Source organism: Indicator indicator, chromosome Z (assembly GCF_027791375.1).
Source record: "Indicator indicator isolate 239-I01 chromosome Z, UM_Iind_1.1, whole genome shotgun sequence".
Classification (NCBI taxonomy): Eukaryota; Metazoa; Chordata; class Aves; order Piciformes; family Indicatoridae; genus Indicator; species Indicator indicator.
The window spans coordinates 68,139,804-68,160,751 of record NC_072053.1 but is presented as its reverse complement, the minus strand read 5'-3'; the positions used below and the strand labels follow the sequence as shown (position 1 = coordinate 68,160,751).

General features: G+C 39.9%; 1 protein-coding gene across 1 annotated transcript in view; it reads right to left on the bottom strand.

The window, feature by feature from the left end:
* The window catches only part of KCNN2 (potassium calcium-activated channel subfamily N member 2), a 66,910-nt gene that overhangs the window by 22,318 nt on the left and 23,644 nt on the right, over nt 1–20,948 (bottom strand). Inside the window, exon 6 of the mRNA XM_054397617.1 lies at nt 1,098–1,239. Coding sequence (XP_054253592.1) covers nt 1,098–1,239 — 142 coding nt within the window. The remainder of the gene's footprint in view (nt 1–1,097; nt 1,240–20,948) is intronic.

The following is a 20,948-nucleotide window of genomic DNA, read 5'->3' as shown; positions in this document are numbered from 1 at the left end:
TAGCTGCAGGATTTTTAATCATAAAAAGGAATCAAACACATGAAGGTATTATCCATACAGCTTACAAGTCTAATTTTCAACAGAATCTTGTTTCAGTTGTGAAAAAGAAATGCCATGTGTGCAAATGGTATTAATCAGCCCTTTAGTTTTCATCAAAGCAACAGAACCAATTGCCATAAATAATTTTACATCTGATTCCAAATGGTGCTGTCATAAGGAAAATGACAAATGTACTTTATAATTTCAGCTTCTGTATGATTCATTCACAAGTGAATAACATTTACAATAATATGCAGTCCATTTTTATTATTTTATTTTTGCCATGCTTTCATTATGGTAACATCAAAAGCCTACCCACAACCACTCAAGTAACAGTCCAGATGCTGCTACCATTTGCTGTAAGCATAAAAGGAATATCAGTATCAAATCCATAGATGCTTAGTATTGATACTATTCTTAACACACTTTGGAGAACTTTGAATGTCCTGGATTTCTGTTACTGCCAAGCTTTTTCATAATGGAATGCCCAAAAATGATGAACAATTTGAGTGAACAAAATTATATGCTACCTGTGCCTTCAAAAATTAGCTTCTTATTTCTAACCTGTGCCTGGGAAGAAGGAAATCTTTGTAACAATGTTCTGTCCCCATTCTGCGAATCCCCATGGCAACATATACAGTTTGTCCTCTTTTTTTCCTAATGAACTTACGATCACATTTTATTCTCTCTGGCATCAAAATCTGCTCAGAAAGAGAAGCAAAGGTAAGTATCCCAGAAGATGGCAGATTTGCGCTTAGCTAACAGAAAAAGTCTCTCAAGTCATTTCCTCTGCTTTCAGCCTGTACCTTCCAACTACATTGCAAACTCGGTATTTAAGGAGATAAAAGTTTGCCACCACCAGCAAAATGTACTGGAATTCTTTCTCAATAAAGATCACTGACCTGACATCCTGTCAGATGTTTTAAAAAACACATTTCCTTTCAGCTATAATCTAAATAATATCTATAGTCTACAAACCTTTACGACTATCATAAATTTGGGGATTAATTGCAACAAACTTAATCTCATATCCAATTAATAAATTCAGAAACACTCACCATGATTCCAGTGAGTAAACAGACTCCTTTTCCACAGTATGTATTAGGTACCATGTCACCATATCCAATGGATAGAAAAGTTATTGAAATCAACCACATTGCTCCAAGGAAGTTGCTAGTAACATCCTGTTGATCATGGTATCTGAAAATGAAAAACAATTTATTTATCATGAAAGCTTTTGTTAAACTCTTGTGCTATCATGAACAAATCACATAACTGGTCATACAGCTATTCTACAACCTTTTCCTTTTTAAATGTAGCTAAAAGGAATTAAATACAACTCAATTATATCTGCAGTAAAGAAACAGAAGGTACAACAGCACAGGTAGCAGAGACACTCATGATGGTTTGTGATTGTTTATAATTCAGTATTCTGTTACTATTACTAAAAAGGCAGAAGTTCTTATTTTTTAATAGCATCTCTTCATTAGGTGTACAAGTCCTGCTAATCCTCTGCAGTAGCCTAAGATACCAGTCTGCTATACTAGCTACAGTCTAAAGGAAATACGAAACCCAGAAAAGGATGCATAGACAAGCAGACACAAAAGCACATCTCCATCTCCCTGGTCTAAATGAATGTCCGTGATGAGAAATCTAATCATGAACTGTCACATATATTCTGACTTAGACACCTAAAAGATGTTCCCTCTTCTTCAACATGTTCAAGATAAATGGAACAGAATGCCATTCTATTTCTCATTATCAAAAGATCTTCACCTTAAATACAGCAAAACCTCCCTTCTGTGTCAAGTCAGCTATTTAGCATAATTTCCTGATGTGCTGTGTTACTATTACTGCTCTAGTGAAATACATTAATTTTCCTCTTCAAAATACAACAAGGTTAGATGAATTATCTAGTCTTCTTACGACATATATACCGAATCAACTGGGAAGCCATAAGGACACATTTTAGGCTTACCCTACCATCACCACCTACTCTGGCAGGAAAAAATGCCTAATAGCCACCTAATAGTAGGTGGCATTTTGCTCCCCAGATAGAGTAGCTTTGCAAGAGAGACTGTCTGTGGCAGCCACAGCAGCCTCAAGTTTGCAGTAACCCCTGCAGCTGTTGTGGGGCCTCAGGTTAACAATCTATGATGTATCCTCAAGGGTATTCTTGTAGCCAGCCCCTAAATCTGCATCTCACAGTGGTCCACAACCAAAGCAATTGCTTCCACAGTCTTCATGACAGAGCAGAAATGCCGAATGAGCAGAAAGGCATCAGGAAATTCCCTGTTCTCGTCTGCAGGATATTCATTATAAACCCCTTCAAAACGCTGCCTTCTACGAAGTCCCACCTATGCCCTGATAGTTAAAACAACCTAAAAACTCTTTGACTGCTAGAGACTACAAGAATTACTCCAAACAAGTCTGTTCCACATTTTGCCTGTACTCTTCTTTCTCCTGGTCTTAGTGTTGTCTTCCTCACACTTTTTACATATGCTTTTGAAGTTTTTTTTTTTTCTCTGCACCTACAAAAAGTACAGTGGCAGACTACATTTGGAGCTCCTAAGAATGATGGTGATGCAAATAATGACAAACACAACAGCAAAAGGAATAGTTAATAAAAGGACAGCAAACTTGATTTAACTCATGACCACAGAACCATGGACAACAAAAAGAGATGTGACATTGCCTTTTTTTTTTCCTGTCTGCATTAAATGTCATGGATTTGAGTTTCCACTTAACAAACTTAGCAAAGAATGGCCATGGCATACATAGATGCAGGACAAAATGCACACTCATTCCACCCAGGAGGTAAGAGGGAAAGCGTTTGTATCACACAAATTCCTACAGCCTATCATGCAAGTGATATAACGCATAGGCTTTGTATAAGCTTCACAGAAGGGTGCTGAAGGCACCAACACATATGCTAAGGCTAGCAACTCAAACACCAATAAATGCTTACATAAATATTTGTAATATATTTCTTTAATATCCCACTTTGAGTTTTGAAACTTGCCATTTCCATACTTTGTAGAGAAAACAGTTTTCCTGTGAAGATGAAAATGCAATGCAGTCTGTTTGGGTTTTTTCTACATTTTGTCCAAATAGCTACATCCTTACAAAATGTCAGTCCTAAACAGGGATAATTATAGAAATCTTGATATGACTGAAAAACAGAAAAATAAAATACAAATCACTAAGTTCCTGACATTTTACAAGAAGAATGACAGAACCATTCTCTTAAACCTTGAACAACATAGAGAAAAGATAATGGAGTTTATCCATTTACTCTCCTTTACCCATGTCAGAAAATACAAAAGCTAATAATTTATAAAAGGTGACGTAGGGTTCATTTTCTCAAAAGCACAACAGTAGGTTTTCAAGTTTCATTGAAGACATGGATCTTAGTTAGTAAGGTCCCCTAGAAGAAATACTCATCAAAGCTATCTGAATCCATACTTAGTAGCACATGTCAAGGACCTGTTTGAGTGTTTGTTTTCTTGTTAGCTCATCACTCTTGGATCTCCTACTCTGAATATTTCACTTGGTTGTGACTTTAGGGTTATAATTCAGCAATCAAATGGTGCACACTTAATTTATAAATCATCATCAACACTTACTACTTCATTGTGACTAAGAAACAAAGGATGCTTTGTATTGTCTCTATGAGCCCGACTGCTCAAAGTGTGGCAAATTGCAACCTAAAAACAACTGAAGGAGTGACTTGTCAAGTTAGAAATATGTTAGCAAAATAGAGACAAACTAAAGAGGGGTAGAGAAGGGCTTGTGTGACTGTAGGGGTTATCTCACCATTTCTATGCAAGATTTATAGGAAAGTGGATTGGTTTTATCTTGGTTTTCTGCAACCAATTCATGCTTTTTGAATCTCTGCAGTTAGCAATTCTGGTACATGCCTACACCCTTTTGATTTTCTTAAGATTACAGTTGTGTACTTCCAAGTGCTTTGCTATGTCATTAGGCACTACCATCACCTGGAATTCAAGCCTGAACAAGCAGATCTGGGGAAATCTTTAGATACCCTCTCTCCACAGTCAGTTAGCATATTGTTACTGTATCAAAACAGGAAAAGCAATTTTGTAAAAAATTAGGAATTGCAACATCTTATTTGTACATCTATGGGAAAATGATCATTGGAGGCATTGCTTCGGTTTGAGGAGAGAGATAAATTTTCTCTTTTGTTTTCAAAGTTATCACAGCCCTGAAGACTGAACTTCTCTGTTTATGCAGGGAAATGTGAAACGAATATACTAGCAGTTACCCTTTGTTTTTCCATCAGTGCCTCTCTAATGTGTTGCATTCGATACACCAGAAAACCTGAGAAAAGTATTTTCACTTTGCTATTAAGACTATTCCAATCAGAGCAAATTGAAATGTACATCATAGTGAGAATAAAAGTCATCCCCACAGCCGTCTCACGCATTTGTCATCAGCCACTGCAAATGTCTCCTCATTTAAGCTGGACAGAGCATCATCAGTGGATGCAACTCACTCCAGAATTCAGCTGTGGTTTTCCTAAACTATCCATTCACTATATCTGAGAGCTGTGAAATCTGACACAAAAATACTGTACCATGAACAGCTCAAAAACCCAAAAGCTCAGAAAGAAAAGTAAAAGAAGCAAATATATTTCCTTTTGGTGACAAAGCTGAAGAAGCAAAATCACAAGAAAGAAAATCCAGTGATTACCAATCAAATCTCACTTTCAAATTTAAAAATATAGGTATTTTTCATTAATCTTTAGTTTGATAAAAGTTCTTACTTTTTAATAAAGATTTTGGGGGGTTATATATACAAATCAATACAAAAATATTTATTTATACTTACATTAGGAATACAATAAGCTACTTGAACATAAGAGCTAGCATTTAATTATGTTAAAACTGCAGACAAATCCAAAGAGGTTCATTTTCTGGATCATGCCCAGCCTCACACAGCAGCAGAATAATGGGTCATTTAGAAAAACTGTTTTCCCCCAAGGTAGAAAAATCCTTGGTTGGAGTGACACAGGCATAAGAATTATCACTTTTTCTCTCCTTCTCCAATAAGGAATGGGCTAGCAGGCAGGAGATGCTGCAGCTGGAACACACTACTCAGCAGGCAATCATCATCTTGTAAAACACAACTTCCTAGTTCTGGACAGCCAGCATATGAATCCTGAGACTACTCTAATTTAAACCAAAAATAGCTGAATGGTTAGATTTGTTCAAAACCAGTATGGCTCAATTCCTTTCCAAACCGAACTGAGTGGGATTTTTACCATTCATCTCAGAAGGACACAAATATATTCCTCAGTTGGCAATACTACAGTGGCTTAGGTTGTCAAAGTAGTATTTCAGGGTCTTCATAGGCAGCAGTTCTTTTCTTCTGGTTTCACTATTGATGTAATTTTCAGTACTGCTTTCTTTCAGAATTATGTTGATATTTAATGATGTTCAATTCAGCTAGTAAAACATCTGCTTTTTAGTTGCATATAGTTATCATACATTGACATCAAAGACACGTTCATCTTAAATGGTCATGGAAAAGAAAAAATCAAGTGTAACATAAAGCTTAACCATGGACATATTAATTCGCACTTAGTATCTTCATTTCACTTTATCTTCCTTGCATGGACAGAGTCTGATAACTTTGCCATCTTTGGTTTTGTTTTCTTCAACAAGTCAAGGAAAGGACTAAAAAAAATGTTGAAAATATGACCCCTTTTACAGGGAAGAAAATAGCCTGCTTCTATCATAACTGAGAAAAAATTCCTGGCCTGTATTACAACAAAATGTGATGCCCATCCACAAGAAGGGACGGACAGAAGAACCTGGGAACTACAGGCCTGTCAGCCTGACCTCAGTGCCAGGGAAAATCATGGAGCAGATTGTCTTGGGGGCAATCACTGCGCACCTGCAGGATGGCCAAGGGATCAGGCCCAGCCAACATGGATTTAGGAAGGGCAGGTCCTGCCTCACCAACCTGATCTCCTTCTATGATCAGGTGACCAGCCTGGCGGATGTGGGGCAGGCTGTGGATGTAGTCTACCTGGACTTCAACAAGGCCTTTGACACTGTCCCCCACAGCAAACTCCTGGCCAAGCTGTCAGCCTGTGGCTTGCACAGGAGCACTCTGTGATGGGTTAGGAACTGGCTGGAGGGCCGAGCCGAAAGAGTGGTGGTGAATGGTGCCACATCCAGCTGGCAGCCTGTCACTAGTGGTGTCCCCCAGGGATCAGTGATGGGCCCCATCCTGTTCAGTATCTTTATTGATGATCTGGATGAGGGGATTGAGTCCATCATCAGTAAATTTGCAGATGACACCAAGCTGGGAGCAGGTGTTGATCTGTTAGAGGGTAGAAGGGCTCTGCAGAGGGACCTTGACAGGCTGGACAGATGGGCAGAGTCCAACAGGATGGCATTCAACAAGTCCAAGTGCCGGGTGCTCCACTTTGGCCACAACAACCCCATGCAGAGCTACAGGCTGGGGTCAGAGTGGCTGGAGAGCAGCCAGGTAGAAAGGGACCTGGGGGTACTGGTCAACAGCCACCTGAACATGAGCCAGCAGTGTGCCCAGGTGGCCAAGAGAGCCAATGGCATCCTGGCCTGTACCAGAAATAGTGTGGCCAGCAGGAGCAGGGAGGTCATTGTACCCCTGTACACAGCACTGGTTAGGCCACACCTTCAGTACTGTGTCCAGTTCTGGGCCCCTCAGTTTAGGAAAGATGTTGAATTGCTGGAGCATGTCCAGAGAAGGGCAACGAGGCTGGTGAGAGGCCTTGAGCACAAGCCCTATGAGGAGAGGCTGAGGGAGCTGGGACTGTTTAGCCTGGAGAAGAGGAGGCTCAGGGGAGACCTCATTGCTGTCTACAACTACCTGAAGGGAGGTTGTAGCCAGGAGGGGGTTGGTCTCTTCTCCCAAATAACCAGCACCAGAACAAGAGGACACAGTTTCAAGCTGCGCCAGGGTAGGTTTAGGCTGGAGGTGTGGAGAAAGTTCTTCACAGAGAGAGTGGTTGGCCATTGGAATGGGCTGCCCAGGGAGGTGGTGGAGTCACCATCCCTGGAGGTGTTCAAGAGGGGATTGGACGTGGCACTTGGTGCCATGGTTTAGATAGTCATAAGGTTTAGGGTGACAGGTTGGACTCGATGATCTTTGAGGTCTCTTCCAACCTTCTTGATTCTTGAAAAAAACAGGCTGAGTTTCCATTAATAAAAGGAAACAAGATGATAGGGGGAAGAGGGAAATCAATGCAAAAAATGGAAAAGTGAGATAGCATATTTTAAGATTTTTTTTTAATTATTTTGCTTGAATACAAATTGCAGTTTAAATATAAGTGTGTAGATATAAGATTATATGAACCCCTAGCTGCTGTCTGACACCTACATCTCAATGCCTGGGCAATAGGTAACCTGCCGGCAGACAATCCTCTTTCAGATAGATCTAGCTTCCTTTCATTATGGAGCAGGCTCAGCGATTCAGATTTCCCCAGCTCTGCTGAAATTTGTTTACATTTGATATTATTCTGTCTCAAATAAAATGGTTCTCATATTTCATAGGGTTGCCTCCATATTTTAAAAAATCAGCTATCAAGCCTTTCCCAACTCCAACGCTCATGACCAGGCTGTGCAGAAAAGCTAAGCATGCTTCATACCTCAAGTGCTAAACGGCAAACTCAGGCACTGCTGGATCAAAAGCAGCCATCAGCATCAGAACAGTAAGGTCTGGAACAATATTTATTCATTAATTTTGGAATGCATATTGTAATGAATTTCATGATCCCATGATCATATGCCACCTTTTAGTCTTCACAAAGCTGCATGAGCACCTTTTCCATGTAAAGCTCATGTAAAGGGATGGAAACAATAGCACAAAATACAATTTTCTGCCTCATTTTTTAGAAATTAAAAACTATGTTTTAATTTTTTACAGCTTTCTGACAGACTTCCTGCATGAAGTTAACCATCTTTGTTTCAGCTTATCATTACTTTCTGAGATTTCAGCTCTGTACTTTAGTTTGATTAGCCTCCAAATAAAAGCTCCAACTAAAACCCAATGAACTAAAAGATCTCCATAACAACGTGTATATTTAAAAATAAATGTCTTAAATTAGACATCCCAAAGTGGCATAGCACTAAGATTCTTTACTTTGCCAAAAATAGCAGCATGTCCTGAAGCCCCTTAAGGGCCTCAGTATCCATACATGAAGCAACATGCATGAAAAATTCTTAGTGAACAAGTAATTAATCAGGCTTCCTACAAGGTGCCAGGAAAAGAGCGGTTAATATGCTTTTTCAGCTTTAGTAGTTTAATGATGAGAGCATTCGTCACACAGAGCAAATATGATTTAAGTGACTCCTCAATCAGAAAGCGGATTCACATCAACATCTTCGTCTCACTGCTCTATCAGGATACAGATTGTGAAAGTATTTCAGGATATCTCTTTGAAACTATTTCAATTCTAAGTTGAACTGAAAATAGAGAACATAATTCTTTAATCCAATGGAGAGAGATAATGCCTAAAAGCTTTAGGACAGTAGCTGGAGAAAAAGAAATGTCCATTCCAATTCCAGACAAAACATTCTTTTGAGTAAACTATAGCTCTGCATTCAAAACAAAATTCAACAGATAATCCAGAAAATAGTGAGAATGCAAACACATTCATTAATAAAAATAAACCCCAAATTATTCAAGAAATTCACTTTCTGCCGTTCTGTGTATCATCTTTATCAAATGAGATTCAGTAGAAGATACTACCATACACACACTTAGAAGAATATTATAATGTATGATTATAAAAAAAGTAGACAGAAGTGACAAACAAGCTTGAGCGAAAACTTTTATTTTTCACCACTGCACTTAGGAATCTTTCTTTTTAAAGATATATATATATATATATATATATATATATACACACACACACACGAATATTTCCTTTCTGCAAACATTTCAGTTTTTACACATTATCGTCTTTGAAATGTGTTGACACTGTAAGAATGAATACCGTTTGTAATGTTTGCTTTAATTTTTCAAAGTCTGTAACAGCACTGCTTAAAGCTATGTTATCATAGAAATATGAATCACTCAAAATCAGAGAGTTTCTTAATGAGGTCTACTGTGAATCATTCATCATATTCACTAGCAACTAATTTCACAGAATCACAGAATCAATAAGGTTGGATTTTGTTCTAAAATTTCTCCTTTTTTGCATTTTTCTCGGGAGATGCCCTGTTACTTGTACTCACAACTCCCACACAAACTTGGTTTTCTTTCTTTTCTTTTTTTCTTTTTGAGATAATCAGAATCAACTGATATCTAAAGCATCTGAAGCAATTTTCTGAAGAAAAGCTTCAGAATACAAGTTTTAGAAATCAGAAAAAGAATTAATCACTATCCACTTAATTTTAAGTCCACACTTCTTTTAATGATATAGAATGGCAAAACAAGGTTAAAGATAGCCTTTATTTTCTTCTGTATGTGGGAAAAGGGGGAAGAAAATGAGAGGAAATTATAGAGCAAGGATGATGCTGAATTGTCAGAGAAGACCTTCTGACAAACTGAGCAATCTGAAGTTATTTTTTTCACACAAAACTCATTTCATTGATCATAATGATTATTACTGTTTTTCAATATCTTGGGTTTTCTACAGCAGAAGCTAAGGTATTGCCTTCCACAAAAAGAAATGAAGTATTAGCTCACAGCCCAGATAAAGCCTTGGGATTTTTGTCCAAACTTCATGAGAATATCAACGCATACCTGTTTTCTAATGTAACAAGCATTGGAAACATGGCCAAAACTCTCCTCTCTCCCAAAAAGCCCATTTTCCTTAGAAATAAAACAAAATAACCTACAGATTCACAAAAATATATGTTCTGGACAAACTAGCAAATAAAACTGTCTTATATAACATAGCACCTTACAAGTAAACATTATACAAAGTCTGGGTAGTATTTTTTGTAACTAACTTTGGATCAGAGTGGAAGTCTACAGTCAGATGTGGAAGAAATCTAATTTACTGCCTCTGACATGGGAGTAGGCTCACAACCTGTGCCATAAAAAAATGCTGGAGCTATACACTTAAGTCAAACCAAGCTAAAGTATACGTATTCCTTTAATATATTTTATTTTCCATTATGAAAAGGAAAGGCTGTATTGTGTTTAGCTACTATAAGTCCCACTTCTTGAAACAAGACAGATTTTACTGAATAAACAGCATTCCAAACTCAAAGTCTGTGTAATTTTGAGAGTCATAGAATCATAGAATCAGTCAGGGTTGGAAGGGACCACAAGGATCATCTAGTTCCAACCCCCCTGCCATGGGCAGGGACACCTCACACTACATCAGGCTGGCCAGAGCCTCATCCAGCCTGCCCTTAAACACCTCCAGGGATGGGGCCCCAACCACCTCCCTGGACAACCCATTCCAGGCTCTCACCACTCTCATGGGGAAGAACTTCTTTCTCACGTCCAGTCTGAATCTCCCCACTTCCAGCTTCATTCCATTCCCCCTAGTCCTATCACTACCTGATAGCCTAAAAAGTCCCTCCCCAGCTTTCTTGTAGGCCCCCTTTAGATACTGGAAAGCCACAATAAGGTCACCTTGGAGCCTTCTCTTCTCCAGACTGAACAGCCCCAACTCTTTCAGTCTGTCCTCATAGGAGAGGTGCTCCAGCCCTCTAATCATCCTGGTGGCCCTTCTCTGGACACGTTCCAGCATGTCCATATCCCTCTTGTAATAGGGGCTCCAGAACTGGACACAGTACTCCACGTGGGGTCTCACCAGTGCTGAGTAGAGGGGGAGAATGACCTTCCTTGAACTGCTGGCCACACTTCTCCAGATGCAGCCCAAGATCTGTTTGGCTTTCTGGGCTGCGAGTGCACATTGACAGCTCATGTCAAGATTCTTGTCCACCAGCACCCCCAAGTCCCTCTGCTCAGGGCTGCTTTCCAGTCAGTCACTGCTCAGCCTGTATTTGTGCTTGGAATTGCCTCGACCCAGATGCAGGACCCTGCACTTGGTCTTGTTGAACCTCATGAGGTTGGCTTGTGCCCACCTCTCCAGCCTGTCATGGTCCCTCTGGATGCCATCCCTTCCCTCCAGTGTGTCTGCTGCACCACACAGCTTGGTGTCATCAGCAAACTTGCTGAGGGTGCACTCAATGCCACTGTCCATGGCACCGACAAAGATTCATCTGACAAAGAGTCATCTGAAAGTTATGCCAGATTTCACTAAGTTTGTTAGTAAGGTACTGAGGCCAGTTAATATAGTTAATGTTATGAAATAAAAAGTATTTATATATATATATATGTATATATTTAGCCATATATGCTACAACAAATGAAATGAGGAAAGCACTGTTAAATATATTCCACTTAACACTTTTATCTATGAAACTTCAGCATGTAGTTGTCAATATCTAAAGAAAAAAATGTTCCTTTTAAATTCTGCTCTTTTCATCAAACTGATCAGAAGAGTAGGAAAACACTTCAAGGTGAATGTGATTCATCTTGATAAATTTCTTTAATGAGAAAGGTTGTCTACATAGAAGCTCATAGTGTCTCACTGGTGCCAGATGCCTTACAGTGCAGTGAGTGCATACCTATTGCATCCAGCAATTCAACATCTTTCCTAAACTGAGGGGCCCAGAACTGGACACAGTACTGAAGGTGTGGCCTAACCAGTGCTGTGTACAGGGGTACAATGACCTCCCTGCTCCTGCTGGCCACACTATGCCTGATGCAGTCCAAGATGCCTTTGGCTCTCTTGGCCACCTGGGCACACTGCTGGCTCATGTTCAGCCTACTATCAACCAGTACCCTCAGGTCCCTTTCTGTCTGGCTGCTCTCCAGCCACTCCCACCCCAGCCTGTAGCTCTGCTTGGGGTTGTTGTGGCCAAAGTGCAGCACCCGGCACTTGGATTTGTTGAATGCCATCCTGTTGGACTCTGCCCATCTGTCCAGCCTGTCAAGGTCCCTCTGCAGAGCCTTTCTACCTTCTAACAGATCAACACCTGCTCCCAGCTTGGTGTCATCTGCAAATTTACTGATGATTGACTTAATCCCCTCATCCAGATCATCAATAAAGCTATTGAACAGGATGGGGCCCATCACTGATCCCTGGGGGACACCACTAGTGACAGGCTGCCAGCTGGATGTGTCACCATTCACCACCACTCTCTGGGCACGGCCCTCTAGCCAGTTCCTGGGAGTGTGAGATTGCATGACATCTCACTCTTCTACTTTTTTCCCTATTTCATCATTAAAAAGGAAATTAAAATGAGGCTTTTTGGTTTTGCTAATTTTGCATTTTCAACTTTGCTTCTTGTTTGCTTTCAGGACAGAATAACTTTTGTAGGAATTATTCCTATTTTACTGACAAACATTCATCAAAAAAAGAACAAAAATACCCTAGAGTATTTTCTCTAAAGACAACGAAAATAAGGGAGTTCTTTCTACTGATAAATTATTTTTACAAAGATCATCTCTTGGTCTTCATTTAACTGACTTTCCATTTCTATTGACTTCATTGAAGCAATGAAGAAAGGAATGAAATTCTGTACTCTGAAGAACTCAAGCAGGCCACATCCTCTGCAAGAAAGAGCAGTTACACACCATCATTCTGTGTTATACTGGAAGGCAGAGGTCTGGATGGAGTAGCAACTTAGGTTTTTCACTACCTACACTTGGAACATGTCTTGCAGTCTACATGTTCAGCTAAAATCCTCCTCTCCCCTCAATCTGCACAAAGGTCAATGGGACTAAATTATTTTTTCTTTCATCAAATTCTTCTTTAACACTTACACAGAGAGCTTGGCCAACAATGTCTTTTGACTCCTTGTTGCTTCATTTCAAAAGCATCCATATTGCATTAGACAGCTAATATGCAACAAACTAAGGGCTTCTAAAGGCAAGCAAACATAGAGTACTTCTGATACTTTTTTTTTTTTTAATCATTGTCTGCTATGTTTGTGAACTTTAAAGTTAGGCATACCTTGCTTGCAGTCTTTTTGCAGCTGCTGAAGACATCCAGATAAGCTGCCCCAAAAGAGGGCTTACAGCATTATAGACATGGAAATTCAAGCATAGTTGTGGTAACTGAAAACCCTTAGATTGCAGAGGTGGCTCTAGAAAAGCAAGTTTTTAGTATGCTAATTTTATACAAAACCCCAATCTCTGAAAGAATGGTATTTGTTCAGCCCACACATCTCTCGATTCCTAGGTTTTTAAAACCTTTCTGCTTTTTACTCCAAAGTAGCCTACAATTAAAAATATTTTTAAGGCAGCTGTCCAAAAAGACAAAACAAATCTATGTAATTATATTTGTATCTACTCAAGTTTATGATTATTAAGAATAAAGCAGAGCAGTCTGCTTTATTATGTCATGATAACAAAATAAGCACTGGAGAACAACACATCACTTCACTCCTCCAAGACTGGGACATAAACTTGCAGTCCTGGCATGCCCACAACATGAATCCCAAACAGTTTATATTAAGTCAATTGTGTATTTACATTTCTAGGTGATCATGATTAGCACAGAAGACTACACTAACATTAATAAAAATATTCTGTCCTGCAGCTGTATCTTTAAGCATTCTATCCTTTTATGTATTACAGTATTTTTTTTTCAAGGACAGCACTTTTATATAGCTGCTTTCACCTTGCAAATAGTCTTTTGCATGTCAGTGTTATCTATAACTACTTAGTGAATTAATGAAATATAAAAAAAAAAAAGCTCGCAAAACAGATGCTTCATTTGTAGATATTGATATCTTTCTTCCTCAGTTTCTCTCGCACACGTATGTGCACCGAGATAGATATTCTGAGATGATGATAACACTGCTTTTCATATACACTGATACCAGTAACAGTAGTAGCAGACTTTTTTTAACTCAGCATTGAAAAATCATTTTTCAGACCTCTACAACATTTCTTACAACTGATACTTAAGTTCATACCCAAGGCTCATCCCAACAACTTGGGCATAATTTGCATGATTACACAGCTCCATCCTTCACCTTTTAAGTCAGTATGAGTACACTGGCTTCTGCAGATTTTGCATCAGGTTTCAAACCAGGCTGTGGCCCAATTGCAGTGAGCCCATCTATTATTGTTTCTGCTCTTACCCTGCTCAGGTAGATAATACTTTGGGATATCTGGAGTATTTTTTACCTTCGCTGCACCTTCCCAGTGATCATGGACTGGTCTCTTTTGATGTTAGCACTGCATCACGGACACCACAAATGAAAGTATAGCACAGAGACCCCAGTTTAGTGGTAGGTCACCCCAACTTAACCTGATGTATGTTTGCAGCACAGTGCTACACATAGCACTTCACACACCTAATAGGAGTATAATGCCCCCTAGATAAGAGGATTTTAAGGTACCACCACCAAATTGACACAAATATATCTTCTCCTCTGCAAGTGAGACTACAGAGACTCTCACCTCAGCCTTCACAACCTGGAGTAGCGAGTCTCTGTGGGGAAAAAAAGCCAGCTAGCACGGTATCACTCCTGCCTGGGTGATTCTAACCTACTTGTTCTCAGCACAAGCGGTTAGCAATGTCAGCATTTATCAAAACTGAACAGTCTGTCTTAAAATGCCACATCACTCATTAAGGAATTAATCTTCATCTGAACATCACCAGTTTGCAAAAGTGTTTAGCTTTACATTTATCAGTACTGAAATGTTACACACACACACATATATGCATGTGTGTTATTCTTAGATACTGCTGTGCTAAGCAGTGTGCAAACACAGAAGAAAGACAGACCAGAAGCTGACAATTTAAGTAATTTGAGATACTTGCCCAATTCACATTGCACTGATAGCTTCAAATTTCCACTAACATTCTTCACTTCAGAGAACTATTGTTGTGGAAATCCATTGGAATTTTACCAATGGATTTTACTTAACACATTCTCAAGGCTTAAAAAGAAATATTGAATATCACCCTTCTTCAGAGAAAAATAACTGCAAGTAGATTAATGTTCTACTTTCTAATTCAGGAATATTCTTGATTGATCAGCTTACAATCTCTGAACTAGTATCACCACTGGTTTTAGAAGCATGAATGTAGGTGATAACACACAATTACAGTGAAAAGATTATTACTGAAAGTCACATACCGTGGCCCTAACTCAAGTTAATTATCAGTGAGCACTGCCCATCTGAGAACACTGAGATCCCAGGAACACATACACATTCCACTGATAATGATGGAGGAAAAAAACAACAACAAAAAATCCTGTGCATTTTAAAAATTAAATCATAATGCATTTCTTCTGGTTCACTTAACTCAACATTCAGTAATATTCTGGAAAAGCTAGAGATGGGATCCTTCCATTCACTGGACACCAGTCTGCAGCAGGACACAAAACTAGGGCACTCTTTAACTGTTGTTTAATTTTGTTGCAGGTTTAAATACCAAATCATACAACCAATACAATGCCAGGGTCCTTTGGCGATTATCTACTCCAATCCCTCTGCCAAACCTAGAGCAGGTTACATGGGAATGTGTCCAGGTGAGTTTAGAGTGTCTCCAGAAAATGACTCCACAACCTCTCTGAGCAGCCTCTTTCAGTACTCTGGCTACCCTCAAAGTAACGAAGTTTTTGCTTACGGCATTCCAGTTTGTGCCTGCTGCCTATTGTCCTATCATGGGTGCCACTGAAGAGACTGGCCCTATCCTCTTGACCACCACCCTTCAGATATTGATAAGCATTTATGAGATGCCCTCTTGGCGGTCTTTTCTCCTGGCTAAACAGTCCCATGTCTCAGAGCCATTCCTCGTAAGACAGATACTCCAGTCCTCTAATCATCTTTGTAGCCCTCTGTTGGACTCTCTCCTGTAGTTCTTTGTCTCTCTTGAACTGGACCCACTGTGTTTCCATAAAGATGATGGACTTGTGTGTATAACTTATCTATACTCAAAGAAACACTGTTGGGGATCCTTCAAACATGCAGTTTTAATGGAAGGCTTTTTCAACTCTGCATAAACAAAACTGTTCCAAATTACCTGGTGAAAATTAAAGCAAGCTGGTAAGCACCTAAAGCTGTGAGACCTACCGGTAGTGAAGATTTGTCTGGTGAGCTGTACTCCCCAGCTATACCTAAGCAGAAGTTCTAAGCATAGGCTCACCACTAGCTCTATGAGGAGAGGCTGAGGGAGCTGGGATTGTTTAGCCTGGAGAAGAGGAGGCTCAGGGGTGACCTCATTGCTGTCTACAACTGCCTGAAGGGAGGTTGTAGCCAGGAGGGGGTTGGTCTCTTCTCCCAGATAACCAGCACCAGAACAAGAGGACACAGTCTCAAGCTGCGCCAGGGGAGGTTTAGGCTGGAGGTGAGGAGAAATTTCTTCACAGAGAGAGTGGTTGGCCATTGGAATGGGCTGCCCAGGGAGGTGGTGGAGTCACCATCCCTGGAGGTGTTCAAGAGGGGATTGGACATGGCACTTGGTGCCATGGTTTAGGTAGTCATGAGGTTTAGGGTGACAGGTTGGACTCGATGATCTTTGAGGTCTCTTCCAGCCTTCTTGATTCTATGATTCTATGTCTCAGCAATACGTATTACCAATTTGCTGCAAATTGCTTACCACCTCAAGGACAGAAAAACAACATAGAAAAAAACCCCAACACAGCTAATACTGAACTCTTCAAGGCAAAAAACTACCCAAGCAAAAGAAAAAATAATCTTAGTGCATCAAAACAACAATTTAACAGGGGGAAGAGCACAGAAAAGGAAAATAAAGAACATATAAAATATTTAGAAAGCACCTTCTGATGTTTCCCTTCATATAACCACTACTTTCTTTGCGGCGTGCAATTCTCACCCCACTGTCTCTTGCAATTGATCTTATAGTCTTGAATTTTCAGGGCTAAATTTTAAATTCTTAATAAAAGGAATTCATTAACATCTAAGATTCCAGTTCAGTGAGCGTATCACCCATTTATTAGCGCTGAAGGGATACTATGATTCAAACTCCTCACTGTAACCTAATATAAAAATCAAAAAGCAAAATAAACTAGTAGCAAAGTCTAAATCCCCCTCTCAGGATTCATTTTTCAAATACTTTAAGCTACTGAAGCAATAAATTATATTTTGAAGTGATAAGAAATTGACTTTTGCTTCAGTATGATCCGACTTTCTAAGGACTGCTTTTAAGGCATTATGGCAAATAGCTTTGACTCTGTTTGAAGTAAATAATTCTGAATAGTTTTGTGTTGGTTAAAAGGAGGAAGAGAAGAATTAAGCACTGCTTTTAAAAATGCAAGGACCAGAGGATATATTTTTTCAATCTAGTAGTGAAATAGTGACTAAAAAAAAAAAATCCATCAATTGCTGTCTTATTTGAAGGAATTTGGAGTGTTTGCAACCATTCTTGCTGAACAAAAGAAAAATCATTCCCTGAATTATATTTTACAGAATCAAGATTAATGAAGAAAAAAATAAAAGGCATTTTGTCCTTGAAAGCAGGCGAGTATTCCTTTGCAGGTACTCTCACTGTCTTCAGAATTTTGCATTTCTTATGACAGCTTGGAAGTATATGTGAACTTTTTTACTTCATTCTATTCTCACACAACTATTGTAAGTATAAATTCTTTGTAAATAAAAGAGAATCTAACCTAAAAAAAAATTTTAAAATCTCCTGCTCTAGCTAGATGTCCCTGAAAAATAGACATAAGATCTTTTTTTTTTAAGTAAGGACTTTATGTGCTTGTTTTTTAACTTTTTTTGTCTTTTGTGCTCCCTTCCTCCAAGTGGGGTCTGCTATTTTTGGGCTAGAGAAACAACCATCTATCTTGGTTTGATAAATTTTTTGAGTTACTGTACCACCTATTGTTACTTTCCTTAGGCTAATTGTGTACATCTGTACAAAATGAAGAATATGTTATTTACATTTCCAAGAAAATGCAAGCGCTTATATATGGTTTTAGTTATGAATTGGTTTGATATGTAAGTATTACAAAAGAGTAATCTAGCACTTACAGTTTACCTACTCAGTTTGCAAAACTAGGAATTAAGAATAGATGGGAGAAAATCTTCACAGCACAGATTCTAGACAAGGTCATAGAATCATAGAATGGTTTGGGTTAGAAGGGACCTTCAAAGGTCATCTAGTCCAACTTCCCTGCAGTGAGCAGGGACATCCTCCATTAGATCAGGTTGCCCAGAGCCGTGTTGAGCCTGACATTGAATATATTCAAGGATGGTGCCTCAGCTACCTCCCTGGATAACCTGTTCCAGTGTTCCACTACCCTCACAGTAAAGAACTTCTTCCTAACATAAATCTCCTCTTTTCTAATTCAAAACCATTTCAAACAAAGCCACTCATCCTATCACTACAGGCCTTTGTGAACAGTCCCTTTCCAGCCTTCTTGTAGGCCCCCTTCAGGCACCAGAAGGCTGCTCTTAAAGTCTCCCAGGAGTCTTCTCCCCTCCAGGCTGAACAAGCCCAGCTCCCTCAGCCTGTCCTTGTAGGAGAGGTGTTCCAGCACCCTGATGATTTTTATGGTCTTCGTCTGGACTCACTCCATCAGGTCCATGTCCTTGCGTTGAGGGCACCAGCACTGGACACAGTAACCCCAGTGATATCTTACCAGAGCTGAGTAAAGTGGCAGAATGACCTCACATGATCTGCTGGACATACTGCTGTTGATGCAGCCCAGGATGCAATTGGCCTTCTCAGCTGCAAGCGCACACTGTCTGCTCATGTCCAGCTTCTCATCCAGCACAACTCCCGAGTCCTTTTCCACAGGGGTACGTTCTATCACCTCATCCCCCAGCCTGTACTGATAATGAGGACTGTGCCAGCTGAGGTGCAGGACTCAGCACTTGCTCTTGTTGAACCTCATGAGGTTCACCTGGGTCCCCCTCTCAAACCTGTCCAGGTCCTTCTGGATAGCATCCCGTCCCTCCAGCATATCAATTGTCTACGTTATGATGATGGGGCATCTTTGATCATTGTTGTGTTGTACACTTAGCAGTAAACTTTTGCCACCACTAGAGAAACCTGATGGCAAGCAGCAGTTCTAGGGAGCCAAAAGAAGTAAGGAACAGCCAGTACTGTCAAAACACAATTATTTGATCTATTGACAGTAACTATATATATTAGCTAGAAAATATAAAAACTTCTGAGCTTTTGAGGCTAAACAAGGTTTAAAACTAAACACCCAAGCCTGGTTGGTTTTCTTTATCTACTAGCAAGAATCTTCACACCAGCACTGCAGAGACTTCAATAGCAGTGCCAGTGAAGTGCTACCATGAGATTAGCCATGCAGTGTACAACCTCAGATAAGTTCCTTAAGCACACAAAAGAAGTCAAACACACTAGATAGCTAAGAAACACTTTTTTTTCTGCATGAATTACAACTGAAAGTCTTGGTGAATTCTTGTCTAGGAGTTGTGTGAGAACTAAGACAGATATTTATTTATTTCCAGAAAACAAGAACGATCAGAAAGCAGAAAAGCAATTCACCTTCATATACAGATGTGTTTTGCAGTGTGTATGTTTTTGTTTGTCTGCTCCTTTTTGTTAAAGTAGGGAAAGGATACAGAACAGAAGCTGACAGGAAGAAGAAATGCTGACTAAACAAACTACTCAATCTGAACTGACTTCATTGCCAGATGCCAGAGAGAGATTTAAACAGAACTAAAAATGCTGCCAAAAATGTGCTCCCTGAAGAAGCAGAAAATCCACTTCTGTCCTGTTCTGCTACTGTAAATTCATTGTACTCCAGCTTTCTGAACACCCACAGTGTAACATGGAGACATGTGATTTATGTTGTCCTGACACATGGGCACATTACAGCCATGTGGGCAAAGGACAAAGTTCCTTCAATGCATTGCATAGAAAAATTTTTAAAAAATTTAAAAAATTACCTTCTACACAACTTAGAAAAGTACCATCTTGGTGCTCTGATCAAGGGGCAACTTTTACTGCATCTGACCTGCTGGAACTTGATGGGGTGAATTTATCTAGAAAGGGCAAGAAGGTACTAGCATTGGAATTGGCAGGGCTCATTGGGAGGGCTTTAAACTAGGTCTGAAGGGCGTGGGTGAGGAAACCAGTCTCTCCAGAGACGAGAGTGGACACAAATTAGGGTTAATTGAGAAATCAACAGCCCAGATGAAGTGCATGTACACCAATGCACGCAGTATGGGCAACAAACAAAAGCAACTGGAAGTCTTGGTCCACCAGGAAGACTATGATATAATTGTCATTACAGAAACATGGTGGGACGATTCAAACAATTGCAGTACTGCACTGGGGTTTACAAGCTCTTTAGGAGAGACAGGTGAGGGGGAAGAGGAGGAGGGGTGGCCCTGTACATTAGGGAATCTCTTGATGCCTCAGAACTGGAGGTTGCAGATGAACGGATTGAGTGCCTGTTGGTTAAGATCAGAGGGAGGCCTAACAAAACTGACATCCTGATTAAGTCTGTTATAGACCACCCAACCAGGATGAGGAGGCAGATGAAATATTCTATAAGCAATTGGAAGCTGTGACAAGATCATCAGATCTTGTCCTTGTGGGTGACTTTAACCTGCCAGACATCTGTTGGGAACTTAATTCAGCAAAGAGGAAGCAATCCAGAAGGTTTCTAGAGTGTATGGAGGACAGCTTCATGATGCAGCTGTTAAGGGAGCCTACTGGGGTCAGGCTCTGCTTGATCTGCTATTCTCAAATAGAGAAGGGCTGGTGGGAGATGTGATGGTAGGAGGCTGCCTAGGGTTCAGCAATCATGAGATAGTGGAGTTTTCAATATGCAGGGAAATAAGGAGGAGCAGTAACAGAACCCTCACTTTGGACTTCTGGAGGGCAAACTTCAGCTTGTTTAAGCAACTTATTAGGTAAGTACCCTGGGTAGCAGCCCTTAAGAACAAAGGGGTCCAGGAAA